The sequence below is a fragment of the Megachile rotundata genome, chromosome 8 (genome assembly GCF_050947335.1).
Source record: "Megachile rotundata isolate GNS110a chromosome 8, iyMegRotu1, whole genome shotgun sequence".
Lineage (NCBI taxonomy): Eukaryota > Metazoa > Arthropoda > Insecta > Hymenoptera > Megachilidae > Megachile > Megachile rotundata.
In genome coordinates this window covers 11,197,570-11,221,816 of record NC_134990.1, presented here as the reverse complement: position 1 = coordinate 11,221,816, position 24,247 = coordinate 11,197,570, and the positions used below count along the sequence as shown (strand labels likewise).

Below are 24,247 nucleotides of genomic sequence, written 5' to 3'. Positions count from 1 at the left end.
CGCGTTTTTTGCCAAACAAAACACTAACGACTTTAAGTTTAAATTCTCAAATTTTCAAATTTAGAAATTCCAAATTTTTCCGTGACGATATAATGTATAGAGATACAATACATGGAAGATACAGTATAACAACATAACGGTTAGGTTATAACTCACGAATTGAATAAATTTGGTGCACTACATGAGTTTATAAAAGTTTAGAGTTCAATACACGCTATGCAACAATTTAAATTCACAAATTTATTAGAAGACCTCTTACGGCATCATCAGGAACTATAATTTGTACGCATTAGATGGCGCCTGCGTTTATTATCAGCAGCGACTACAAATATCGCCAGCACCAGTGGCACGCACTGGTGACCACGATTAATTAAATTAAATTGTTGTTAAAACTTGGTTAGAATGGTGTTTCTTAACGTCGTGCGTAACGCTATCCGACCATTGTATCATGTAAATACTTGTCAGTTAGTTAATGTAAATATAACACGACAGTACTGTAGATGGACTAGTCGAAGACCAATTGCAATTGTTAATGAAGATGAACTTTATGAAACTGAGGATACAGCTACTGAAAAACCTATACGTATGCGAAGAAGGAGACACAGGAGAAGGAAATCTTCAGATAAGACTCAAGAATCTTCGGTGAAAACTGAAGAACCTTCAGAAACTAAACAAACAAATATGTTCACAAAGTTGAGAGAAAATGAAAAAATCATAATGTAAGATCTTCACTTGTACATTTTAATATTTAATAAGATTGACATGTTATACAGCAAGTTGGAAAGAACCACTTTCTAATTTTCTTTTTTATTTTAGAAATTTAATGAGCCAAATAAAAACTCGAAAAAGGAGAGAGAAAAACAATGAAGTGGTATTAGAAGGACATAGATTAATTAAAGATGCTCTCAAAGCTGGTTTGGTCCCAAAAGCGGTATTTTTTAATGATTTCTCTGAAGTAAAATCATTAAATCTTCCTGATGAAGTCAAATTATATAAAGTTCCGTATAAATCACTTCAACTATGGTCTGCCTTAACTACTAGCCCTGGATTATTAGGTAATAAACATAATTTTAATATTTTAAATATTAATATCTCATTATTGAAACTTTTCTTATATAGGAATTTTCGATACTCCTGATGTGAGTAATAATCCTTCTGATAACCATACAATACCACTTACTATTATTTGTGACAACATAAGGGAACCAGGAAATTTAGGATCCATCATGAGAGCTGCTGTAGGTGTAGGTTGCGAAAAATTAATATTATTGAAAGGTATGTAAATCTTAAGTTTAAACAATTGTATGAATATGTTCAGTAAATGATCCATATCCTTCAGATAAATGGACTATATTTTAATATGAAATTGAATTTCTTTTATATAGGTTGTGTAGATTTGTGGGATCCAAAAGTTCTTAGAAGTGCAGCTGGATCTCATTTCCGTTTACCTATTCATGCATTTCCAAAATGGGATGAGGTTCCATCATTAATTAGTGAAGATTCCAATATAATTGTGGCAGATAGCAACTTTGGCGATGAATATGTATCTCACTACACACCTAATATGCTTGAATCAAGTGCATGTGTGTTTGACATTGATCCAGATATTTTGAAAAACAAATTAGCTGTCGATGGAGAAAAAAATGAAGAATCAAAATTAATAATACCAACAAATAAAAAAATGATGAAACAGTTCATGTTAAACCTACCTATTGTACCATACTATTCTTTAGATTATACAAAAAAAGAAACTGTCATCATTTTAAGTGGAGAAACTGAAGGTTTGCATATTGATTCGTGCAAATTTTTAAGTGAAAAAAAGGGTATTCGCGTCAATATACCTCTTATGAAAGGAGTCGATAGTTTAAATGCAGGAGTTGCACTTGGTATTGTTACTTTTGAAATTAAGAGACAATTTCTAAAAAAACAAAGTGAACTTTAATAAATACTTTTTAATATACAAGAATTTTTTAATAAACAATTCCCTTCTGTTTATGTTTCTTAATAATATTTTCATTTACTAGAAATAGAAGCTTACCTTATTTAAATTTTAAGTAGAAAATAAATTCATCTCGACATTTAATTCAATTAATACATATTTCATTGCCTTAGTTTCCATTGTTAACATTAACAGGTAGAGCACTAGCTGGTCGGACTAAAAAGTTAAAACAAAGAACATGTATAATTAATTCTTTTTTTAATTCGTTTACGAAAGATCTCTTACTTGCACAACTTTGAGGTTGAAATTTGATATCATCTATCGCAAAACCTCCATTACTGGCACTTCCTCTTAAAATTAATCGGTAAGGTACACGAGCGTCTATGGTAACTTGTGCAGCAGTCCATACAGGTCGTGGATTATTAAATCCTTTCGCTGTTAATGACCATAACTAAAACACCAAATTTTTAATTGTCTATAAAATATTAAATTCATTGTAATTATTTGTCTCCAATCTTACAGGTTGTTGTCCATTATTATTTTCATCATTTTCTTCGTTCAATTCTTCATCTGCATTCATTTTAATAATTTGCAAAGTCGTCGACTCCTCGACTCCAAAGGCAGCGAACCAAAAAGTGAAGCAAATGGATTCTTCATCGGGTGATGTTTGTATTACAGGTGAACGTAATTGTACATCCGTCGACTGCTTGTTCGTGGTAAAAATATCGAAAAAAACAAAGTCCCCAGTTGCTCCAAAAGTTTTGTCTAGTAACTGAGCTGGACGGTGAGCAAGAAATGCTCGTTGCCAAGTAACAGTGCGCTCATTTTCAGAGGATGTAATGTTTTCCCAACCACATAATCCTTTCTCGAAACTGCAATCTTCCGCTCTCACAGATGCACTAAGTGGTTTCACTAAACATTATTATCACCATTAGTTTATATAAAGTTTATTAACAGTAGCATTTAAAAAAAATATGTCAAAGGTTACCAGAACAGTTGCCGGTATAGAAAGAAATATCATCTATGCCAATACTGCCGCTAGCACGATTAGGACCCCAAGTACCTTCAAAAACTACGTTAAAGTCTTTCCTCTCATTTAAACTGATTTGTCCATAACTCCAAGTAGGGCCCTGATTATTGTACAGCTGCCAGATTGGTCTACTTTCCATGGAAGATTCCCCAGTTGTTTGTATGGATAAACGAAGCACACCTTTGAATTTATAAAACTATTATAGGTAAATTAAAATAGACAAAAGGATCTGTAAAATACGAACCTAAACTTGGCCCAGTAGAGTCGATGAAAGACTCAAACATATAGTACCAGAAAGTAACACAAAGGGGTTCATCAGTGCCTTTCATTTCTCGACTGACCAACTGAGCTGTTCCACCTCCGGAGGATCGTGATCCTCCTCTTGGTCGACCAAGATTAAGAAAATATTCATTTCTTCGATTAATCGTGTATCCATTGCTGTACGGTTTTCGTTGATTTCTTAGACTCAGTGCTTGCGTGGATATCCTCTCCCATTCAACTCGATCAGGATCTCGAGAATTGATCCAGTCACACTCGTCCACCTCAAAGGTGCAATCTCGTGGAGTAGGTGCAGCAACCTGGGGTGCAACTGTAAACGTATACAATCAAGCAAACACTCTCAAGCTAAAATTATCTTTCCTTCTCAAATTTTTACCTGGACAAGAGCCTTGTGTGAAGGAGATATCATCAATGGCAATGTCTCCCATTCCAGTATTTCCTACAGTTGCTTCAAACACAAGCTGAAAATCGTCGAGAGAGCCGATTGTAATTTGAGCAACGAACCACGTGTTCCCAGAATTTCCATTCAGACTCCAAATTTCTCGTAGTGGCGTATCAGAACTACGGAAATGACGTAGAAAAAGTTTGAGAGTACCGATGCCAGAGCCGAACATGTGGAACCAGAAATGCATACACATAGGTGTGTCGGCACTTGGTGCTGGAAAACTCGTGCTAATAAGTCTAGCTCTATCACCGGGTCTACGAGGGAACGAGGAATCTATGTACGCGTATCCTCCAGACAGTAATCGATCTGTTGAACTATCCATTGCTGGACCTGTTGTAGGATTCCCACTTCCTCGACTCTGCAAGATTCATTTAGAGATTCATCAAGATTCATAAAAAATTGATACGTGTTTGTATAACAATAGAAGGTTTGATGCTTCAGTTACAATTGTCCAGTCGAAGTCATCGTCTGCATCGTTGGCCCAATCGCAAAAGCCGCCAGCGAAATTGCAAAAACCTACGCAGGAAGTGCCAGGTTGTAAATCTATGTCATCCACAGCTATATACCCCCTGTATAATCGCGCTGGGTCAGTGGGATCCACGGGAATTCCCTCAATGATTAACTAGCGACAAATATATTATTTCAATACATTTGTAACACTGACTACAAGTTAACTAAAATTACTCGATTACCGAATGTACTTCAGGGAAGGTGTATAGTATTTGTGTCTGTTGCCAAACTCCAAGATTGTAATACTGGGCATTCCATATGACACGTTCGTCGAAGACGTCGATCGGTTTGCAAGATGGTATCGTTACGTTCTCAGGTGTGATTTCTTCAGTTTGTTCCTTTTTGATAGAATATTGGTCCACGCCAATATGTAGTAAAACTCGAAGACCAGCACTGCTGAGACCATCCATGGAATACTTGAACATGATACAAGTTCCAACCACACCTGTGCTTCCTAACTGAGGACTGTGTAATAAACTTCCTAGAGTTTTCGTTTTACTTTCCCTTAGTGGCAATTGTGATGTTTCCAGAAAGGCATACCTAATTCAAGTTATTCAGAAGTTATTACCAATGAACTTATTTTACTTGATCAGATGGACGTACCCTCCTTCCATTGTTCCAGTTGTATAATCACTTGAAGGACCACCCATCCAATTGGTACCCATGCCAGTACCAGCTATCCAGTCTAACACACCATCTCCATTCTGCCATTCGCAAAACGTTTGTGCCGGGAATGATCCAAAGTCGCAAAAGACTTCATCTACTGAGGCTGTAGGTGGTGGTGCAGTAACGGGTGGATACCTAATAGTAGAAATATATTTTTATTTCAAGTATTAACGCTTTAACTTATCGGTTAAAAAGTACCTTTGTGTCGACGAGTTTCTTTGCGCTGACAAGGATGGAAATGGATTTCTTGGTAACGACACTTCCGTGGTAGAAGGAACAGCAGCTCGAGTGTAGAAGATATCCGGTCTGATAGGCCAATTTCGGGGGTCGATGCGTTCAACTTCGTCCAAGGGTTCTCGGTCACGATCGATGGAATTGAACGGTATTTGCGTTGAATTGAATGTATCACTGTTGTCTAGCACGTCCTTAACTTCGTCGTTTTCGTTACTCTTAGACCAGTTGTGATTAATACTTTCGTTATGTGTACCCACTAGATCTATTTGCTCTCCAAGTATAGGATACACAGGGTACCACGAGGTACTGTGCGATGACGAATATAAGCAGCAGCAGATGAACAAGATTAGCCACATAGTTACAGTAGAAACTTTATGTAATACTCTTGTAAACAGAATTTACAGAGTCCTTAATCTGATGATATTTCACAGAGATTATCACAACTATTTATCATAGTAATTCGATAGGATATTTAGAATCACATAGATGCAACTTTACAGAAAGAACTTCATTCTCAGATGTTCGTTACGCGATTATTGGAAGTTTAATACAGACGGAAGGTTGATATACTTCTAACTAAATGCGAATCAAACGGTTTTCAAGAGGTATGCACGTGATGAAATAAAACGAACATTCCGCAGTTCCGGTCTTCGCTTCCTGTCGTTACGCTTTTGATCCTAGTATGCGCATAGTTGTTGAGTTCGATAACCGTTCATTGGACAATTCCATACAAGTAACAATAAACAGCTGCGTACAATATAGTAATTATATCAACAGTTCAGTTTTGTTTTAAACAGAATGAAAATAATCGAACCGTAGCATTGTCTATTCAAATATCGAGCCGAATTGTTTGCGGTCTTAAAAATTTTAGAAACATTTCCGGACCAAAATTGCTACTATTTTGTTTCGCAGTGTTCGGTATTCGACCGAGATTCAAATATATTCGAACGATGTAAGGTATCAGGTAAGGACATAGGACTAATTGGTCCGTTTTTGGGCGATAACGCGGCTGTTTCCTCAACATTTTTGATATTATATTCACGATAGATTCTGATGCTCCTCTGTGAAGGGGTTGCGGATCTGCGGTGCATATCATTTTTGTGATCTCTTCCAGAGTCTGAAAATATTAAAAAAAATTAGTAATTGCATTTAATAGGTTTTACTTTCCTGATTTCAATATTAAAAATTTACCGTGGCAGGAAACGGATGTCTTTTGGTGACCATTTCGTAAAGAATAATACCCATACTCCATATGTCACATTTGAAATCATAGGATTGTCCGTTTAACATCTCTGGGGCCATGTAATTAAATGATCCAGCGCGGCACACAGTCAATGGATTGTGTAACCTATAACGCATATTATTTCAGTACGTAATTTTATATTAAATTTATTTAATTATACTCTTTAAAATTCTTTGACACTCCAAAGTCTCCAATCTTGACGACATCGCCGCGACTTCCGGTCAACATTATGTTCTCTGGCTTTAAATCACGGTGAAGAATTTTTTTAAAATGAATATGATGAACTCCGAGAACGATTTGCGAAAATAGGTACAATGCATCCTGTAAAAATGTATGATGTTATCAAAATATTCGCAATTTCTCAATCGACATAATTTACGACTACGCTATATTTTGGCGGGAAATGTATTAATGGGTTAATTATTGAACAACCGATATAAATTTTATACTTGAAAAGGTAAGTGTTTGAACTCACTTGTTCTTTAAGAGGTGAATGATATTTTTCTAATAAATCCTTTAAGGTGCATCGCGTCGCGTACTCCATCAAAATGTAACTGTGATTGTTTTCTATCCAAGCACCATAATAAGCTACTATATTTGGATGCCTTAATCTATATAAGCATTGTACCTCTTCCAATATATTCTATACACAAAAGAACATTATCTTCAATAACTGCATATGATAATTTATTAAACGAGTTATTAAATTGCTTAAGTGATAACTTTTTATTTGCAGAACAGTAAAGGGCACCACAAGATCACAATATCGTAACCGTTAAATTCCAGGTAGGTAAAACAGTTTCATGAAATCGCATATTTAGTATACATACGTATATAGACAATGAATATTAATATCCAACTGTGTAATTACTTAGTTCTATCGGATTTTCTTACCTTGAAAGGTAAAGCATTTGCAGCATTTAAAATTTGTTCCTTTATTACGAACGGTTTCAAGTCTTTCTTTCGTCGTACTAGGTAAACGGATCTACGAAAAATAGGCAATAAGAAAATGGAGAAATGAAGATCAATTTCAATACATACCCAAAAGTACCTTGACCTAATAATGTTTCGAATGAATAATCATTTATATGCATTGACATTTTCGTATAAAATGTTGAACTCAAAGTACGTTGTTCTCACTAACAAGTACAATTATCGACTACCGACAAATAATCGATTACGGTACATCAACACAATTTGATTTTGAACGTTACATTCTCCTTGTGTATAATAACAATATTCCACTATACTAAGTTATTCTATAATATATTAATAATTGAAAAAGAATAAAAGAATAATATCTAATTAAATAAATAGATATTATGACTATGAGCATTTTTAGGGATATGATGTGCATGAATTTGGGGATTTATTATTCATAAAAAGTGTTTACAAAAACATTTTCGTTCACAATTTATAAAGAATTATTTTAATACTAACTAATATTTCTAAAATTACTATCTTATCCAATAATCTATACGTACATTCACTTAACTTTACATTCCAACGCGTGAACTAACAGTTTAATAAAAATACGTACACAAAGGAAGGAAAAGTCCAAAGTTTAAATTACATTGTAGTAGTTTTATTTGTCTTTTCTTACAAATAACGCAATAAAGATTTTTCTAAAGCGTTTAAGATGTATCATATCGTACCACGAAAAAGGTATAATTACGTAGTTGAGCCGATTTGTTTACATGGTTTGCGTAAACACCGGCAGTAAACATGGCATCCAAAAACACGCAAGAAATTTAGTATAGAACAATGACTGAAAGAAGAACGTTCTCTTGTAACTTTGAAATTGATCTTACAAAACATTTCGACACTGACAAGGTGAAACACTGCAGACAAAAATAATATGGCTACTCTAGTGTTCGAAAAAGTGCACGTAACAGCGATGTATTCATAGTTTTCGCTACGATATAGCGAAATAAATGAAACCCCTATCAAATCGAACGTAGTAAAAGACAAAGATCCCAGGATCGCATGCTACATTCTGCTTTAGGGCTTTGTTTCAATATATTGCACAAAAGAGTTGCGGATAACTGCGCTCGCAAGGGGAATATAAAATTTCTTTGCTTTTAAATAATTTCATTTTCAAATTACCGAATTTCAATGTTCTTAAATTTTGGCACTCGTACGTGCACATCGACTTCCGACAAGTTTTACAGGCTCGCTATTTCGTAGCGGAAACTATACTACTGTAAAGTATTCGTGTATACATCGAGAATTCCAAAAAAGAATCGAACGATGATTTAATGTTCACTGAACATTTACTTCCATGGAAAAAAGCAAACCACCTTATACCCTATATAATGCAGAATTAGATGATACTGCACTATGTACAGAGTATCCCATAAGATGCACCGTATCTATCAAACCAAAAACTTTTAACTAAAAATAAAACAATTCTCGATGCTTTTACCTGATCATTTCTTATTACTATTGGCGGACGTCAGATGCATCCTTAATAAACTTAAACGACTTCATATATTATCTACTATCCCGAACAAAAAACATTACTCATATCTACGGTTTCACGTTGTTATAAAACATGACTCTGTGAATGACTTTATGATGACGCGTTCATAAAATGACATTTCCTCTGGACATTTATACTAAAATTTAAGTCTAATTTTATATATGGAATACTAATAAAAGTCGATGTGATACGATTTGCTACTAGTAATTAAGTTTATTAGGCATGCATTCAACAAAATTATCAATGGCTTTCAGCGATGATTAATGATCATGTGATAACACTAAGAATTGCTTCATTTTTGATTTAGAACTATCTTATTTTTCGGATATATCACATCCTATGAAAAACACTGCATACAAATGCATATACTTTTACTTCATTATTCCTCTGAACTTTATCGTTAAAGATCTTAAAAATTAACTGTTACTGGAATCTAGTATATTGTTAGCATCGTTCCCGGAAGAGGCAGAATTCCGCGATTGTTTCAGGCTATCCAAGTATTCCTGCTGCGACGTCGCCAAAACTTGTGAAAGTATGTCACTGTCCTCCCAATCCGTCAAACCTGTCAATATTTATTTTATAAATGTATCTCTTTGGAAATAATTATATTTTACAAATATCACGAATATATGTATTGCTGTAGTCTTACCAAATACTTCGGGAGGAAGACGATTAAACAACGAAATATCTGGTGATGCGTGGGCTTCTTCTTTACTGCTCCCAGGCATAGGCTCTTGAGAAATTTTAGATTCAAAATCGGAGGTAAGGTGAGATATGGTGGCTCCTTGGGTTGACTGATGTTGTGGCGATCTTTTACTGTATCTTACCGAATCGTTCATCTGAAATTAAAACATATAAATAAACTTTTCGTATTGCTCGATCAACGTGTAACCAGTGTAAAACGGACCTTCGGTGAATTTCGTAAATTATCTTGGCTAGTTTGGGTCGTGGTCGGAGAAGAAGTATGAGTACGTTGCTGTCCACGACCACCATGAGGATGAAAATGAGCGTGACTGTGTTGTGCGCTGGTCACCGTACTTGTACTGCTACTACTAGCTGATCGCTTTATTCGAAAATGATACGGCAGTATTTTAGCATTACTAATACGATGCAACTAAAAATCATACAGCACTTACCGCTTTTCGCATCTCGTTATCTCTTAACCATTGCAAATAACTTTCCCGGGCAACTTGTTCTTCTATGGCTTCGTTCGTTGCTTCCCAATCTGTTGCCTTTATTTTGTCTTCCAACATCGTCTGTGAACAACAAAAAATTGTCTCGTTAAATAAAGTAATTAAACAAAGCAAACCAATGTAACTTTAATTTCCCCACCTGTTCGATATGTAGTTCCTCGCTTTGACGAACTGCATCTGATATCAGTTGCCGATCCGCAGCACCAGGATTATAGGATGGTAGGCCGAGTCCAACACCAATTGTAGCTTTATATGGGTCTACTATGCTATTATAATGACTACCCCGTTGATAAGACAATCGAATCGGTTCATTATCACTTTCAACCATTGTATGGAAGATATTGATTGGTTCTACACATAATTATAAATAACGATCATAATCATTTTGGTCGTTGAAAATTTGTTATAAACGACAAAATTAAGCAAGAATATATTGGTACACACCAGTGCTGTAGCAATATAATTGAATGCTACGATTATACATTTCAGACATTGCTTGCATTTCTATGTGGTTCCCATGTACATATTCTTGTCGTTTTCTATCTACATATGTGCTAAAATCTTCCGCTACGAAATGAGAAAAAAATTCTTGATTGGAAGCCTAGAAAAACATATTGTACAATTAATAATCTTATTTTTAACACATTGTAATATTAGCCTTTTGTTAACAACTCACAATATAATCCATGCAATGCTTTCTTACTACACCGTGCATTTCTTGGTCACCATAAACTTGATCTGCAACAGCTCTGAACAGACATGCTCCATCTTCGCCCATTTTTTTGACAATAAATCCCATTTTTCGCATTCGTTTTTCAAACCACCTGTCCCGCTAAAGCGAAAGATATCGCATGTTTCATTACTAAACATTTAAATAATGAAGTATTTAAATGTAAAATATCACCAACCTCTTGCCATTCAGCCAAGGTAAGATTATTTCCAGTTCTGCCAGTATATTCATCCCCACTATTATAACCATTAGCTAATTCATGTTCTAAATTTGCAGCAGCTCCAACAATAGCCATTCGATTATTAGCTATTATACCAGCATCTGTAGCTAAATAAATTTACTACTTAGTTCATTTTTAAATATTTATAAAACATCCTACCAGAACTATAATCAATTTTTTTATTCAAACATTTATTTAATTTAATAGAAAATATTTTATGGATATAAAACCTTGTAAGCCACTGCATGATGCGGCTGGAGGTGTAGCTTGTCTTTCTCGTTCTCTTTCCCTCTCTCTGTCTCTTTCCCGACCTCTGTCTCTTTCTCTTTCACGTTTAGAACGTGAATTCCTTCCAATACAACTACTTAAAAACAAAAATTTTATTTACAGTATATTAAACATACATATGATGATATAAAATAATATGTAAATTGGTAAAACATATTTGGATACTTGGAATCTCATGTGTGCTTGTACAAATCATAAAATTGTATGTACAGTCTTATGTCAATTTATCAGTAATCACATATTTAGTGGGAACTTCATACCTATGGGGGCTTGCACGCTGTCTATGACGTTTGCCATGACTTGGACCACTTGCTTCTTCAAAATGTTTATCTTCACGACGATCAACGCTCGTCTTCAATATAAGAACATTTGAAATGTACTAATGCATAACAATATGTACTTATTAACTATAATATTAGGTACAAAAATAAATTCCTTCCAAATTTGTAATAAATTCAAAGTTTTCTTGAAGAGAATTAAAAAGTTGATCATCAAAATATCCTCCATTACAATAGATGACCTTTTACCAAGCTTTTGGTAGTTTGTAAACACTACTAGATTATAAACTGAAAAGTCTTGAATCAATGAATTGACATATTGTAAACTTATGCAGTATACTCCTGATAACATTCTGTTTGCTAATTTTCTGCAGAGAATTCATCAATACTATTTACATATTTCTATCACATTGCTTGTCACATGTATGATCTATTCAAACATCCAGATGTTTTAACATACCTCGTGTAGCACGAGACAATTGGACTGAGCAATTGAAGTAAGTCTCTTGTCCCTGTGTCATTCTGCTAATTATATTTCCAGTTCCGCATTATATATTAGCCTTTGTAGTGGAGGCACTTGTTAGCTTCTGGTTTTCCAAAAATTCCCTCTCCTATTGCCCCGAGCACAAAAAGTTATCAAGAGTGTACTGTACATCAACATTACAAAACCTCAAAAGAACATGAAAATATTTTGAATTTGTACGGCTATTCTGATCTTTCAAAGTCAGTTGGAAAGAATGTATTTAAACACCTAATAAATTATACATATCAAATCGTGATTTACTTGTTCTTTTTTTGATCAATTTTTTTCAATCAAAAAAAATGAAAGGAAAAGAAGATAAGGAAAAAGAAAGAATTTGTTACCTCATATGAGTTTCCAGTAAGAACAATAGAACCAGATCCGTGATCGGTTTGAACCCCATGAAGATCGACCGCGAAACCGTTCGCTGCACGTACCTGTCACGGTTCGCAAAAGGTCGTTTTAAGGTTTGCTCTTGCAACTACTACACGAGTAGTATGGCTGCAATGAGGAGATATTCATTCACCTGATACGGGCTATTAGGTAGTGTGATGGATCCAGAGCTATGCTCATTTTGCACTCCATGAACATCGACTTCGGAAGTGCTGCCTCCTTCTCGCCTATCTTTTGAGGCGTTCGTCTTCTTCTTCGACAGAATGGTCATCTTGCGTAATCGATCGTCGGTGGTCGTCAGACGCGACTCTCGTTTAACAAGAATTCAAAGAAAAATTTTGCAGGCTCACGCTCACTGCGCCTTCCGTAACTTTCTTCCTCCACCAACTGCTATCCACTTATTTATTATTATTCTCAATGATATCTACAAAGTACACTACAAAGTATGTGGATCCGAATAAAATCGTGGGCACTGTATCGGCGATAAACTCTCCAAAATTTGAATCAGGGTAACATTACACCTCCTAAGAAGCACGACATGATACCATTAATAACCAACTACCGCATTAATTCTTGTTATTTCGAATGTTTTGTCAGACAGCCATGACTACACTTGCACACACTACCAGGCGACTTGTTACCAATCTGTCTTTTAATATTTTCCCCAGAGTATTATTCGTTTAGCAAGAGATCATACCCATCATTCAACGAGTTTTTGTTCATTCTGCGCATGTTGGTTTCAATTGGTTCCCGTATAATTTGTAACTAAGGACAATGCACATGCGCTTTGATACGCTTTTTCACAGAATGTATATACCCAGTGATCTCTTATTTTGTATACATCCTATATTCTACATCACCTTTTCTCTTTATTCGCATATTTTTGTCCATCAGGTATATTACTGAAAGGGTGGAAAACGTATGGTAGTAGGGGCAGTACTTAGTAGTGGGATGCTTACTGAAGTTTGCCGTGATGCGCAAAGTGAATATGATCTCTCGTGTAACAAATAGATTGTTAAAGTCCCTACATCGAATATTTATCAGTTTAGAAAAAAGCATCAACTATGCACTTGAAATATTTTTTATAGAAGTTTGATAAATGTTACTTACTTTAGCTGAAAAAAAAATTTGTAATGAACCTTGTTCAGAGATACATAAATTTAGTGAATTTTCTTCAATTTATAGTCCGTTCAACGAGAGAACATACTTTTCGATCGGCCAGTTTTCATTCGTTTTGCGCATGTACGTTTTGATTAGTTCGAGCATACTTGGTAACCATGAGCAACGTAACAGCACATTTAAGATGTTCATGATACGGAGCGTATATACCTAGCAATCTTTTATTTTACATACTTTCTATATCATACATTGGTCTTTCTTATTTATGTACTTTTGTTCACCATGTACATGACTGACTGAGTCAAAAGTGTATCATAGCAGGACAACTATAGATGGAAACGAGCCTACTGAAGTTAGTTAAATTGCGCGAAACAAGTATGTTCCATTGCTGAACGTATTATACAATTTTTAACATGTATGAAAATTTTATAAGAACGGTATGAAAAGAAAACTCTCTTACAATACTTTTAGAAGAATGAAAATCTATTAAAATCTTTTTATTATGAAACATACTTGTCGCTATTAAGTCATTAATATTAAGAACATTATAATTACAACATATATTATATGTGTCATAAGGTTATAGAACACATGAAGTAACATATGGATAAATTAGACAATAAATGATAAGATATGTATGTATGCATGTATTTGTAACTATGATATCATTTATGTAGTCGGTTATTTATGATAATCATTATTAGATCTATAATGAATGGTTGCATTTTCAGTGTAACATTTCTTAATGACTGAGATATACTTTAAAGAAAAATATAACCTCTAGTCTTTGTTTACAGAGTGGTATGTCAGTGTTTATAAAATTATAAATCTTTGTCTCGTTTATATCTACGTAGAATGAAATATATATTTGTTATTTAGATGGTAAGAAATATTGCAAAAATTTGATATATTTAATGATAAATGTACTTTTTTCAGGCACCAAACATTGTTTGTTTATATTGAAATAGTTCATTGAACTATCATTTGTTTGAAACTAAGCATGGTAAATGAGTGCCTTAAAAGATCAAGATCCCGATTACGGGCCATCTGTTGCAAATAATGAAAAGCATCAACGAATTTATGAAGAAAATGGTAATCAAATATTTCATTTTACACTAAAATTTCTATAGAATCACAGAAGTATAAGAAATGAAATATATAAAACAAAATTGACTTATGTCCTGTTGTTTTATTTTTAGCACGTAGTAGTACTGCAAGAAAGATAACAACTATAATCGAAAGAGAATTTTCACAAGAAATTGACATAAAAGAGAAAGAAGTTTTAGAAATTCAAGAAAGATTACAGAGAGCATCAAAAGTTCTTCATCTTTTGCGTTATGTGATTGTTACAGATTTTTATAATCGCAAACAGTGTCAGAATTCACAAAATGGAGAAGCAAAACAAACTCAGATTCATCCTGCAATAAAACAATTAATTGGTAAATCACCAAAATCATCCTATGGTTCAGTTGTACCTGCATCAACTGCAACATCAAATAATACAACTTGTTATGGAACATTACAATCATTTTCAACATCTCCTACTGACTGTATAATAAAGAAAGAAAAATCAACAGAAGAAACAAATGAACATTGCCGTGTAGAGAAGAGAAATAATGAAACAAATGAAGAATCACGACCAAAAAAAATCCCTCGATATATTCCTCCTAAGAGTGGAATTCCAGAATCTGAGTATCCTTCAAGAGGGATTAGACATAAAGTCAGAAAACGCATAATTATTGGTAATATTTCAAAATGGATTCCTCCAGAATGGAGAGAAGATGCAGCTAGTCATAAATGGACAATGTACGTTCGCGGAAATAAAGAAAATCCGGATATTGATGACTTTGTTAGCAAAGTCAGATTCTTTTTGCACCCTAGCTACAGACCTAATGATGTCGTAGAAGTTACATCAGTGCCATTTTGCCTTTCAAGGCGAGGATGGGGTGAATTTCCATTAAGGGTGCAGTTACATTTTAAAAGTGTACTCAATAAACCAATGGATATAATTCATTATTTGAAATTGGATCGTACTTATACCGGTCTGCAAACTTTAGGGGCTGAAACTTTAGTTGACATTTGGATCTATGTAGATCCTCGAAATTCCAAACGAAACGTCGGTAAAACGGAACAAGATGTTCTTGAAAATGAAAATAATTGTAGAGTGAAATTAGAAAATGATGAAAGATTGCAATTTGATAGCCAACAAGAATGTGATTTTCTAAATAGTACTATAAATGAGTCAATAAGTAAAGACTCCGGTGTTGTCATAAAACAAGAGATTTCAAGTGACTTCAACATTAATGAAAATTCAATAGATACTAAACAGATGCAGCTGTACGTAGATCTTGATCATGATTATTGTGGATCAAAATATTTAAATTATTCTGAAGGAAATTTAACTATTAATCATTCATTAACAACATCATTAAATAACGTTTCGTCAGAAAATCCCCACCTGGAAGAAAATAAAGAAAAAACGACCGAAAACACTAACTTAACTGATTCTTCAATAAACGCGGACTTGTCTAAATTGAAAGAGAAAGAAGAAACAATTAATGTAGGAAATTCTTCAATAGTAAATGAATCTAATCGAAACAGACAAAAAGCGCTTCCACTAGGTTGTTCTAAACTTCAATCGAATCTTCGTCCTTTACAAATTTCCATTCCACCATTATTCGAACCATCTGGAAGTAAACATGTCCTAGTTTTAGAAAATAATCAAACAATTCCTGTAGATATTGCAGTTCCACGCACAAGTGATCACAATAACGATCAAACTAGATCAAAGGCGAGTTTCACCGCTTCCCGCGGTATAAGTTTATTAAAAAAGCCTTTAGATTCAGAAACGACAATCCAAGTACGAAATCCTAATGGAACAAACGTACAACAAGGATTAAAACTTCAATTGTCCAAAAGTATGTTTCTGAATGTAAATTCTAATATACCAGTATTAAAAATAGCTGAACGAAGAAATTCGTTTAATGTTGAAAAGGAATCAACTTCTGAACAAACAACGAAAATAAACCAGCAAGAGTTAAAGGAATACAAATTATCTCGTCGGAAGATTACCTTGGGCAAAGATAAGCATAAACTTCAAAGTAGAAAGGAATTTTATGACGATGTTCTTCAATCAATAGAGACTGCAAAAATTGCTGATATTCAAGGACTGTTACGGTTCATTATTAGAAGAATGCCAATGATAACTCAAGATGCTATGGACTCTGATTATAGGCGGCTTCATCCTTATGCTTGCGTAAGCGAGGAGGAATTTTTTGGATACAACCTCGCAAAACAAAATGCTTGTGAATGGAGTCGAGCAAAAATAATAAAAAGTTTCATTAAAAAAAAATCGTTTCCTGAAGAAAAGTTATGGAGTATAAAAGAAATAATGATTTGGTCACGGTTACATGGTTATACACCTCTTTGTTCAGATTTTACAATGCAATTTCTAAAACAACAAAAAAATCTACCTGATTCTACAATTGTTAAAAACATGTCTACGTGTACTGAACCTGACACCTTTTGTAAGTGGCTCCAAACTTATCCAGGTCGATTGAATGATTCTTCGTTCGACTCCACTTTACAGCAAGTTAATGGAATTAGTACTGAGGTAGATGTTGTAAATATTGACAATGCACTAGAAAGTATCAAAAGCCAAGACAAAGAAAGCAAAGAACTTCCTGATAAAAAAATTACAGCATTAAATCTTGAAACAAAATTTGTACCTCTTTATAATTTCATACATGAAACTGCTAGAGAAATTGGCATTGAACTTGTTTCTGAAGAGATTGTGCCAAATGTGGTATACTGTGCAACTGGTCGAATGATAATGCGAGTGAGTATGATACTCATTTACTTGTTGATAATATTATGTGATGTATTTTATTATATACTAAATTCTCTCTTCTTTTAATTTGCTTTAGGCTGTTGAATGTCTCGTGGAAGATCTAGTCAGAATGTCATTGGCAAAAGCTTGGGAAAGATGTAGCGATGACGGGTAAATATTTAATTTAAGTAGATTATTTTATATAAAATTCATAATTATTTGTTAAACGTCAGTGGATACATTATTACCACGAAATCGTGATAGTCATCTTTTTATTTTGTTTATAGACATCCGAAGGTGATTGTTTTGGACGATGTACGTGGAGCTCTCTTAAACCGTGAAGAATTCGATATTTTTACGAATGAAGGATTAGGTTCCAAGTATAGATTGTCGGTCATGGATTAATTCACAAAAGCATATAAAACGTAAGAAAGTAATACTACCATACATAGCAATCAAGCGATATAAATCTGTTGCGATCAACGTGCTCCGATGTAGTTCTGGAAACGGAAGCCTCACAAATGTACAAATTTATAAATTTGAATAAAGCATACGAAATTTTGTACGAATAGGTATTTAAGAATATTTCAATTTTGATCTTTTGACCCGTTTTCTGCCGTTTCGATATATAATTATTTAAATTCGTCTTTATAAGCTTCGTCTTTCATATATAAATTGATACTACATTTAAAAGCAGTTCAGAAAAGGGGTCAAATATTGCATAAGAGATATGATTCAAACATGACTTTTTATAAAAATATTGTCACTGTTTTTAGCAAATCGTTTAGCGCATAATAACATACTCGTTTTCCGGTTGAATTTCTTGTGTTTGTAGATTGTGCAAAGTGATATCTTTTAATCGAGGTGACATGGGAACATAATTGGAGTTATCTATCATTCTTTGTGGCGTTAAAGGATTTCTTTGATTCGGCGCAACGTAATCGTTTTCCTGTTGAGCTGCTTGCATTTGTAGATTGTGTAGAGAGATATCTTTTAATCGAGGAGACATAGGAACATAATTGGAGTTATCCAGTATCTTCTGTATCGCAGCATTTCTTCCGCTTTGTATAAAGTTTCGAGCTGGTAGCATAGTTCTAAAGTTTGATGGAAACATTCGGGCATCTTGCAACCTTAAAAAATAATATGTTGATGAAATAATAATATTTTTGTTTAGTATACATAATGATAATGAAAATTAAATAGATACTAACCTGTTGATACTTATAGACTCTGAAGCAGCTCTTTGTCTTGGAGGTAAGGGTGGTGGTTCTTGTGGATGATGAGTGGAGAACAATTGATGCATATGGGAACTTGGAGAAGCTGTTCCACTACTGCTTCGTTCATCTGCTATTTCCTCATAAATCCCAGAGGCCATAGAAATGTCGGAAACCCTTTTATTCTGAGAGCAGCTACCTGGATCACCAAAACTTGCTCCAAAATTTGAAGTACTAGGTGGTTCAGGTTGATAGACATCTTCTGCTGCTAAGTTAGGTATTTTACAGCGTATTTCTTCGTATCTATCGTTATTTTCCCTTCTTCTGTTCAACGTTTTCACGTCTGGTTTTTCACTAAATATCAGATAATTTTGTAGCGACTCGTTGCGTGCTAATGACCTGAGATCGCCCTCGCTTAAACTAAAAGGTCGTCGGTTCATATGTCTATTTCGCGGTCCACGACCTTGAGTTACCAAATCTTGCAACAATGTTGTAGCTTCTATACAAAATATATGAAGCTCTCCAATTCCGCCACGAAACTCTTTAGTTGTATGAATTACGCAAATGCATTTAACATCTTCTGGTCGACCAGCTGTGCTTAAATGAACTTGGCCAAATTCTTTCCATTCAAAACTTTGTATTGTTTCACCTGAATAAATGTCTTTTATAATCACTCCTAATGTATTAGTTACTAGGTCACCATATAGTCCTAAAATATGGTTTCAAATTAGATTTCTAAAACTTACAAACTGTGCAGACAATTAACAACTCATATACCTGTGAGGCCCGATGATTTGGAATGCGTGTTATCAACCATAGATATACTATAAAATTCTGAATCAAATTTATACCTTCTGGGTTTTAAGAGCTGCCTAATATTTGCCATCCATCTTTGTGTTTCTGTTTCTGAATTACCAGCTAAATAGAGCAATGGTTTTCTTTCTTTGGTAGGAAATATACCAAAGGCAAATTGTTTGGATCTAGATTGGGTACGACAAATGATGGCATCCAATGGTATTACTATAGAGTTACCCTTATCATTTGGTGACATAGTACTACCATTACTAATGGTATAATCAAGTTGTACTTTAACACCCAGACCAGGGCCTAGTCTTTTAATGGAGCACCAATGTCTTTTCCATACTTTCCAAGGACCTAATGTCCTCTTTTTTACTTTATGAACCTTAGATTTGCCACCAAAAAATTTGACATCTAGGAATCCACAAATTTCAGTATTTTCTTCAGCCATTGAACTTTTGATTTCTAAAAAATATATTGGATAATAATAAAAGTTTTGTTAGAAGAACAAATTTTGTATAAATTGAAAATGGTTTATTTTACTAATGAAGTACAATATATATAAATTTATTTTATAAATTGATTACCTTAGATTTGACAATAGATACAGCTGAGGGATATTTTTTTATAAAATACAATTTAATGTAATAAAGACTGTCTTCAAACCTCCATGAAGGAAACGTGTGGAGCAACCGCCTACATTGGATTTGAAATAATAACGGCAAAATTTTATAAATACAGAGCATCAGGTATATTTGTAAAAACGCCCGGACATTTAACGAACGGCTCACTCTTTCTATTATTGTTTACTGTTTACTAATCTATTCACTCGGTGATCTCAAACTCAGTGCTACCAACGACACCCTAGCCAATGTTGCTATCCGAAAAAATTAAAATTCCCTCCACGAAATTTTTATTATATATTTATCAATAAATAAAGTAAGACGAATATGTACTAAATAATGACTAATATTTGATATACATAAACGAATATAATTCTTCAAGAAACATACGAAATTGTTTATCCTTCGTTCAAACAATATTGAGAGAAAAACAAGAGATTTGTTTTGTACATTTTTATTATATCAGCAGTTCTTTTTCTTATTATATCTTTGTCCATATATATGAACAACGGAATGAAAAACGCAGTTACAGTACTATATGGTATAGGATGCGAACCTACTGAAGTTAGTCGAGAATGATTTCCCGTTGAAGGGACTATACATGTCATTAAATTCCGCAAAAATAAAAAAGTTGTATTCGTAATTAGAAAATATTAATGTATAATAATTGTGAATACAATAGATGTTTAATAATTGCGAATGCAATTTATAATATAGACATTGATGCACTTAAGCTATAGATTGAAATAGAAAAGCGGATGGAGTCCTCATAGGAATTAATCTCCGATCGCCATCCTTATCGGTGATCACATAATAATGTCTTCCATTGATAAATTGTTGCTTAGCCTGTAGCATAAGATTTTCAGTACCTGGATACATCACCTGGGACTTTTTTAACATACTGACATCATTCATAGATTTTTGAATTTGAGAGGTTTTAGATTTTTCTCTTCGGACATGAGAATTGTGTTTCACTTTACTATTTTTCACTCGATGCAGTATGAACGCATAAATTATTTCAAACAAAAATACGATGGCAGCAATTATGTAACCAGCTATAACCACTTTATACGTTAAAATAAGATCATTATTTTGCAATTTTCTATCGTTTGAACGTAGATCGACTGGGCAGATTTCCGCTAATGGAAGATTTTTTACCTTTCTTTGTTGAATAATACCGGTTTGCACGAATCTTAGCAACCTGCAAAAGTAATATATTTTAATAGACCAAGATGATTATGTTTAATACCTTTAGATTGACAGTTTAAAATGTTACATTGCATTGATATGTTTCGTCAGAGGTGAACCATGTGGAAAAGCAAACGCACGATTCGTTATCAAAATGGCTTCTGGCATGATCACGTAGCCGCAACGGAGATTATGGTCCAAATGACTACGAGTATTATTAATATAATTTTGGAATAATACAGTTTGCAAATAATGTGCTTCAGCTAAAAAAAGTCTTCCTAAAAAAAAATTGACAAGACTATTATTTACAAAATTGTTTAATTATAATCAAAGTGAAATATTTAATTCATACTCGGGCCTACGTGATTTAAAATATTCTCTGATTGATCATACTGTTTAAAAATACCCTTCCTTCGGTGTCTGCTCACATTTAATAAACTCAAGTCATTTTCATGGTCCTAGAAGACGATATAATTAAATTAAAAACCTTACGAACGTCCTTTGAATCTTACTTGAGAAAGAAGAAATTCAATTGCTCTCCCTTTGAACGTAACCCAGTTGTACCCCATGTAAACAATATCGTGAAGAGAACTAATAGCCAACGTAAATTGAGGTTTTGTAAGAAATGCAGTGAGATTTGCCGTGTAGAACGATGTTAAAATCAATATGAAGATCCACCAAGTAGCAAACAATATTCGTATTGAATCTACGGTTTCAAAAAACTGTAATAATTAAAGATCAATAGTGTCACGGTTATTTAAAGCCACATACTTGTTGTAGCAACAATGCTTGATCCTTGCTTCAAGAAGGAGCTATAAGCAAACCAGAAGCAGGAGGATAAAGTAAAGTGATTTGAAGTTGAATCATTCCACAACTTGGAGCTGCAAGAATGGAATTAAAATCATCATTTGAATTAAAATATTTCATTGTAGAAGACTTTACCTGATTTTAGCAAAAATATAAATAGTAGGTCCTATACAAAGTAAAGATGCTAGAACTAGTAACCAAACGGTTCCTTCAAATGGTGCAAGAAGACCTGAACCAGTAGCTGATATCTGAGGCCTTTTCATTATGGCGGTTATTCTTGTTTCATCCAGTGAGGTACTGAACTCACAGTATCGTCGCATGTCCAGTAATATCGGAAGAAATGCAACGGCTATATCTGCTTTCTATAGAAATAATAAAAATTAATACCATCCTCGTTCGTCTGTTAGTTTGTAAATGATTTATTTTTATTACTTTTTGATATAGCGCACCCAAAATACCATTTTTCTCGTCACCCAATATATGCTCATTCGGTGGAATAATGGTGTATGTAATATTCAATTTGAAACAGATTGAATTGAAGATGTCAAATGCGTATCCTTTACCGATCCATTTTCCGTTGCGCTTCTCGATTGCTGAGTACGGCATGTCCTGTAAGAACAATAAGCTTTCAAAATGTTTTGCAGTTCTTTAAATCCAAGGTACTTCCGGAATTCGGAACTTTGTTCAGGACTTTGAAATTATGAAATTTTGAAATCCTTAATATTTTAGAAAATTATAATGTTTAACCTTGAGAATTTGAAATGATGTACCTTGAGATAAGAAACTATTTTTATATCGTGAACTTACGTTCCATGATGTGACCGTTAGTTGTGATGGTATGGGATTTTTAGTTCCATTGTCATCATCTGTTACAAAAAGATTAAAATTATTTTATTAGAGTAGATAAAATAAGAGAAAAAAATAAGAATACGTTTTATAATTAAAAAGAATTTAATTATGCAAAAAAAAATTAATAAGAAAGTTTGACGTACTTTCATCATTAACGTTACATACGCATTGTGAAGCAAATAAGATCGTTGCATAAAGTAGTAGATAAGAAAATTGCATTCTTTAATTAAATCAAAATTATATTGACTTCGATCAATTGCGATGTAATAGAGTCCGTAAATTATCAACTACGTTACACGATCACTGTCACAACAAACTTGATACCTAGGTGATCAATATTAACGTAACTGGTCACAGCCTAACTAATGGTGACCCGGTTGACACCTGCGTATATGACAATTTATCACATCATCCTTTTAGTTCACGCGAGCACGGCTATATCGATCCAACCTAAAGAAATCATTGTCTTCAATTACTTACTTTTTATCACCTAAGTGAAAACAAATAAAGTATTAATATTATTAGTCATATTTAATATAAAATGCAGAAAAATCACAAGATTCACTTATCCTTTCATCGTTTCGTACATGTCTAATATACGATAATTTATTTGTTGGCGTTGTTCTAGTTTGTTCTGTTCTAAAATACAAAAGAAAGTTGAAATTAAAAAATTGATAGTATTTCCATATAATAACTAAAATTATCTTTACCATTTACAACGTATAACGTGCGTGTTAAATTCAAATCGCGTTTATGCGCATACGAGATTATTATCGAAATCAAATATTTCGATATCGAGTTGATCGAGTTCTTGTACGAAAATGAATATCTGTTTATTTCACATATGTAAGAATTCCTAGATTAATCGTTTACAAGTTTGTTTTTGTAAATTGATTGGGTATTAAAAAAATAATTACAAAATTTCCTCAATTTTAAATTTGAATTGTGAAGGTTTTGTTCTTACATTTTTTCTAGAAAAGCCTATTCAGGATTTTTAGTGCCAATAGATATCTTCAATCACAAATCGAATAAAATTCATGTTCATGATGAATTAAAATGCGATAGTAGATACAAAATCTCCATGAAGTTAGTTCAAGTACATTCGAAAGCAAATGTCTTCTTTGGGGAAAATGGTGGTTAAGGGGAAGCGGTCCCCACCACTTGTCATAGCACACGTGCATTGACATATAAGAATCGATAAGTAATCCAATTTCCTTAAATAATACTTTTAGAAGTGAGCTTATTTATTTTATAACAAAATATGAAGAGTAACTTATTGTATAGTATTTGATTTAAAAAGTTGCAAACTTAAAGCCTTATTACATGTATGCTGAAAATTTATATTTTTGCGCGCTCTGCCTGAAAACAGT

General features: G+C 33.7%; 7 protein-coding genes across 25 annotated transcripts; 2 read left to right on the top strand and 5 right to left on the bottom strand.

The window, feature by feature from the left end:
- The first annotated feature begins 402 nt into the window (after nucleotides 1-402).
- LOC100881620 (rRNA methyltransferase 3, mitochondrial) lies at nucleotides 403-1,966 on the top strand. Its single transcript, XM_003707079.3, has 4 exons — nucleotides 403-719; nucleotides 817-1,055; nucleotides 1,120-1,275; nucleotides 1,386-1,966. The coding sequence occupies exons 1-4, from the start codon at nucleotides 403-405 to the stop codon at nucleotides 1,940-1,942; spliced, it is 1,269 nt and encodes a 422-aa protein (XP_003707127.2). The 3' UTR covers nucleotides 1,943-1,966.
- Nucleotides 1,967-2,038: 72 nt separating this feature from the next.
- Nucleotides 2,039-5,459, bottom strand: LOC100875355 (MAM and LDL-receptor class A domain-containing protein 2). Its single transcript, XM_012294225.2, has 10 exons — nucleotides 5,068-5,459; nucleotides 4,807-5,004; nucleotides 4,386-4,743; nucleotides 4,139-4,315; nucleotides 3,625-4,051; nucleotides 3,214-3,558; nucleotides 2,928-3,149; nucleotides 2,460-2,851; nucleotides 2,225-2,390; nucleotides 2,039-2,155 (listed from the first exon to the last, which is right to left on the bottom strand). The coding sequence occupies exons 1-10, from the start codon at nucleotides 5,457-5,459 to the stop codon at nucleotides 2,109-2,111; spliced, it is 2,724 nt and encodes a 907-aa protein (XP_012149615.2). The 3' UTR covers nucleotides 2,039-2,108.
- A 2-nt stretch (nucleotides 5,460-5,461) lies between these two features.
- On the bottom strand, nucleotides 5,462-7,632 carry LOC105663669 (serine/threonine-protein kinase Nek5). Its single transcript, XM_012294227.2, has 6 exons — nucleotides 7,388-7,632; nucleotides 7,241-7,331; nucleotides 6,822-6,989; nucleotides 6,507-6,667; nucleotides 6,295-6,451; nucleotides 5,462-6,220 (listed from the first exon to the last, which is right to left on the bottom strand). The coding sequence occupies exons 1-6, from the start codon at nucleotides 7,444-7,446 to the stop codon at nucleotides 5,933-5,935; spliced, it is 924 nt and encodes a 307-aa protein (XP_012149617.1). The 5' UTR covers nucleotides 7,447-7,632; the 3' UTR covers nucleotides 5,462-5,932.
- Nucleotides 7,633-7,909: 277 nt separating this feature from the next.
- On the bottom strand, nucleotides 7,910-13,247 carry Duba (Deubiquitinating enzyme A). 5 transcript variants are annotated; one of them, XM_012294229.2, is made up of 12 exons: nucleotides 12,584-13,233; nucleotides 12,402-12,494; nucleotides 11,520-11,611; nucleotides 11,202-11,335; nucleotides 10,930-11,072; nucleotides 10,698-10,853; nucleotides 10,466-10,622; nucleotides 10,161-10,372; nucleotides 9,965-10,084; nucleotides 9,736-9,891; nucleotides 9,478-9,667; nucleotides 7,910-9,390 (listed from the first exon to the last, which is right to left on the bottom strand). In XM_012294229.2, the coding sequence occupies exons 1-12, from the start codon at nucleotides 12,719-12,721 to the stop codon at nucleotides 9,245-9,247; spliced, it is 1,737 nt and encodes a 578-aa protein (XP_012149619.1). In that variant the 5' UTR covers nucleotides 12,722-13,233; the 3' UTR covers nucleotides 7,910-9,244. The 5 variants fall into 5 exon arrangements, with proteins under 5 accessions (XP_012149619.1, XP_003707126.1, XP_012149618.1 ...); XM_003707078.3 differs by having other exon boundaries at nucleotides 10,930-11,078; nucleotides 12,584-13,228; XM_012294228.2 differs by having other exon boundaries at nucleotides 10,930-11,078; nucleotides 11,202-11,332; nucleotides 12,584-13,219.
- Nucleotides 13,248-13,647: 400 nt separating this feature from the next.
- On the top strand, nucleotides 13,648-17,967 carry D12 (YEATS domain containing 2 homolog D12). Of its 5 annotated transcripts, XM_012294212.2 has the most exons (6): nucleotides 14,013-14,204; nucleotides 14,301-14,370; nucleotides 14,506-14,661; nucleotides 14,769-17,407; nucleotides 17,496-17,569; nucleotides 17,686-17,967. In XM_012294212.2, the coding sequence occupies exons 3-6, from the start codon at nucleotides 14,577-14,579 to the stop codon at nucleotides 17,801-17,803; spliced, it is 2,916 nt and encodes a 971-aa protein (XP_012149602.2). In that variant the 5' UTR covers nucleotides 14,013-14,204; nucleotides 14,301-14,370; nucleotides 14,506-14,576; the 3' UTR covers nucleotides 17,804-17,967. The 5 variants fall into 5 exon arrangements, with proteins under 5 accessions (XP_076390214.1, XP_076390213.1, XP_012149605.2 ...); XM_076534099.1 differs by lacking the exons at nucleotides 14,013-14,204; nucleotides 14,301-14,370 and adding an exon at nucleotides 13,648-13,921; XM_076534098.1 differs by lacking the exons at nucleotides 14,013-14,204; nucleotides 14,301-14,370 and adding an exon at nucleotides 13,648-13,944.
- On the bottom strand, nucleotides 17,592-20,204 carry LOC100875247 (uncharacterized). The gene is made up of 4 exons (XM_003707108.3): nucleotides 19,998-20,204; nucleotides 19,390-19,875; nucleotides 18,610-19,321; nucleotides 17,592-18,528 (listed from the first exon to the last, which is right to left on the bottom strand). Exons 2-4 carry the CDS (start codon nucleotides 19,859-19,861, stop codon nucleotides 18,183-18,185), a joined length of 1,530 nt encoding a protein of 509 aa, XP_003707156.2. The 5' UTR covers nucleotides 19,862-19,875; nucleotides 19,998-20,204; the 3' UTR covers nucleotides 17,592-18,182.
- Nucleotides 19,998-24,199, bottom strand: Ir76b (Ionotropic receptor 76b). 11 transcript variants are annotated; one of them, XM_076534108.1, is made up of 11 exons: nucleotides 23,842-24,199; nucleotides 23,434-23,516; nucleotides 23,021-23,327; nucleotides 22,836-22,894; nucleotides 22,461-22,637; nucleotides 22,164-22,390; nucleotides 21,993-22,102; nucleotides 21,734-21,927; nucleotides 21,574-21,679; nucleotides 21,310-21,499; nucleotides 19,998-21,234 (listed from the first exon to the last, which is right to left on the bottom strand). In XM_076534108.1, the coding sequence occupies exons 3-11, from the start codon at nucleotides 23,094-23,096 to the stop codon at nucleotides 20,763-20,765; spliced, it is 1,611 nt and encodes a 536-aa protein (XP_076390223.1). In that variant the 5' UTR covers nucleotides 23,097-23,327; nucleotides 23,434-23,516; nucleotides 23,842-24,199; the 3' UTR covers nucleotides 19,998-20,762. The 11 variants fall into 11 exon arrangements, with proteins under 11 accessions (XP_076390223.1, XP_076390225.1, XP_076390226.1 ...); XM_076534110.1 differs by having other exon boundaries at nucleotides 23,021-23,367; nucleotides 23,465-23,516; XM_076534111.1 differs by having other exon boundaries at nucleotides 23,465-23,516.
- Between the last annotated feature and the right edge of the window lie 48 nt (nucleotides 24,200-24,247).

What these genes read in the sequence shown, in the direction of transcription:
- LOC100875247 (XM_003707108.3), bottom strand. Translation starts at nt 19,861, where the DNA reads ATGGCTGAAGAAAATACTGAAATTTGTGGATTCCTAGATGTCAAATTT. An exon ending in CAAATCATCGGGCCTCACAG is followed by an intron (nt 19,322 to 19,389) that starts GTATATGAGTTG and finishes ACCATATTTTAG; the next exon opens with GACTATATGGTGACCTAGTA. An exon ending in GAGTCTATAAGTATCAACAG is followed by an intron (nt 18,529 to 18,609) that starts GTTAGTATCTAT and finishes TTATTTTTTAAG; the next exon opens with GTTGCAAGATGCCCGAATGT.
- LOC105663669 (XM_012294227.2), bottom strand. Translation starts at nt 7,446, where the DNA reads ATGTCAATGCATATAAATGATTATTCATTCGAAACATTATTAGGTCAA. An exon ending in ATTCACCTCTTAAAGAACAA is followed by an intron (nt 6,668 to 6,821) that starts GTGAGTTCAAAC and finishes ACATTTTTACAG; the next exon opens with GATGCATTGTACCTATTTTC. An exon ending in GACATCCGTTTCCTGCCACG is followed by an intron (nt 6,221 to 6,294) that starts GTAAATTTTTAA and finishes TAATATTTTCAG; the next exon opens with ACTCTGGAAGAGATCACAAA.
- Duba (XM_003707078.3), bottom strand. Translation starts at nt 12,721, where the DNA reads ATGACCATTCTGTCGAAGAAGAAGACGAACGCCTCAAAAGATAGGCGA. An exon ending in CCTTGGCTGAATGGCAAGAG is followed by an intron (nt 10,854 to 10,929) that starts GTTGGTGATATT and finishes CTTTCGCTTTAG; the next exon opens with CGGGACAGGTGGTTTGAAAA. An exon ending in ATTTACGAAATTCACCGAAG is followed by an intron (nt 9,668 to 9,735) that starts GTCCGTTTTACA and finishes TTTTAATTTCAG; the next exon opens with ATGAACGATTCGGTAAGATA.
- LOC100881620 (XM_003707079.3), top strand. Translation starts at nt 403, where the DNA reads ATGGTGTTTCTTAACGTCGTGCGTAACGCTATCCGACCATTGTATCAT. An exon ending in GAAAATGAAAAAATCATAAT is followed by an intron (nt 720 to 816) that starts GTAAGATCTTCA and finishes TTTTTATTTTAG; the next exon opens with AAATTTAATGAGCCAAATAA. An exon ending in AAAATTAATATTATTGAAAG is followed by an intron (nt 1,276 to 1,385) that starts GTATGTAAATCT and finishes TCTTTTATATAG; the next exon opens with GTTGTGTAGATTTGTGGGAT.
- D12 (XM_076534099.1), top strand. Translation starts at nt 14,577, where the DNA reads ATGAGTGCCTTAAAAGATCAAGATCCCGATTACGGGCCATCTGTTGCA. An exon ending in ACGAATTTATGAAGAAAATG is followed by an intron (nt 14,662 to 14,768) that starts GTAATCAAATAT and finishes TTTTATTTTTAG; the next exon opens with CACGTAGTAGTACTGCAAGA. An exon ending in CTGGTCGAATGATAATGCGA is followed by an intron (nt 17,408 to 17,495) that starts GTGAGTATGATA and finishes AATTTGCTTTAG; the next exon opens with GCTGTTGAATGTCTCGTGGA.
- Ir76b (XM_076534108.1), bottom strand. Translation starts at nt 23,096, where the DNA reads ATGCAATTTTCTTATCTACTACTTTATGCAACGATCTTATTTGCTTCA. An exon ending in TATATTTTTGCTAAAATCAG is followed by an intron (nt 22,103 to 22,163) that starts GTAAAGTCTTCT and finishes CCATTCTTGCAG; the next exon opens with CTCCAAGTTGTGGAATGATT. An exon ending in ACGAAACATATCAATGCAAT is followed by an intron (nt 21,235 to 21,309) that starts GTAACATTTTAA and finishes TTACTTTTGCAG; the next exon opens with GTTGCTAAGATTCGTGCAAA.
- LOC100875355 (XM_012294225.2), bottom strand. Translation starts at nt 5,459, where the DNA reads ATGTGGCTAATCTTGTTCATCTGCTGCTGCTTATATTCGTCATCGCAC. An exon ending in CCTTCCCTGAAGTACATTCG is followed by an intron (nt 4,316 to 4,385) that starts GTAATCGAGTAA and finishes ATTTGTCGCTAG; the next exon opens with TTAATCATTGAGGGAATTCC. An exon ending in TCAACCTCAAAGTTGTGCAA is followed by an intron (nt 2,156 to 2,224) that starts GTAAGAGATCTT and finishes TTAACTTTTTAG; the next exon opens with TCCGACCAGCTAGTGCTCTA.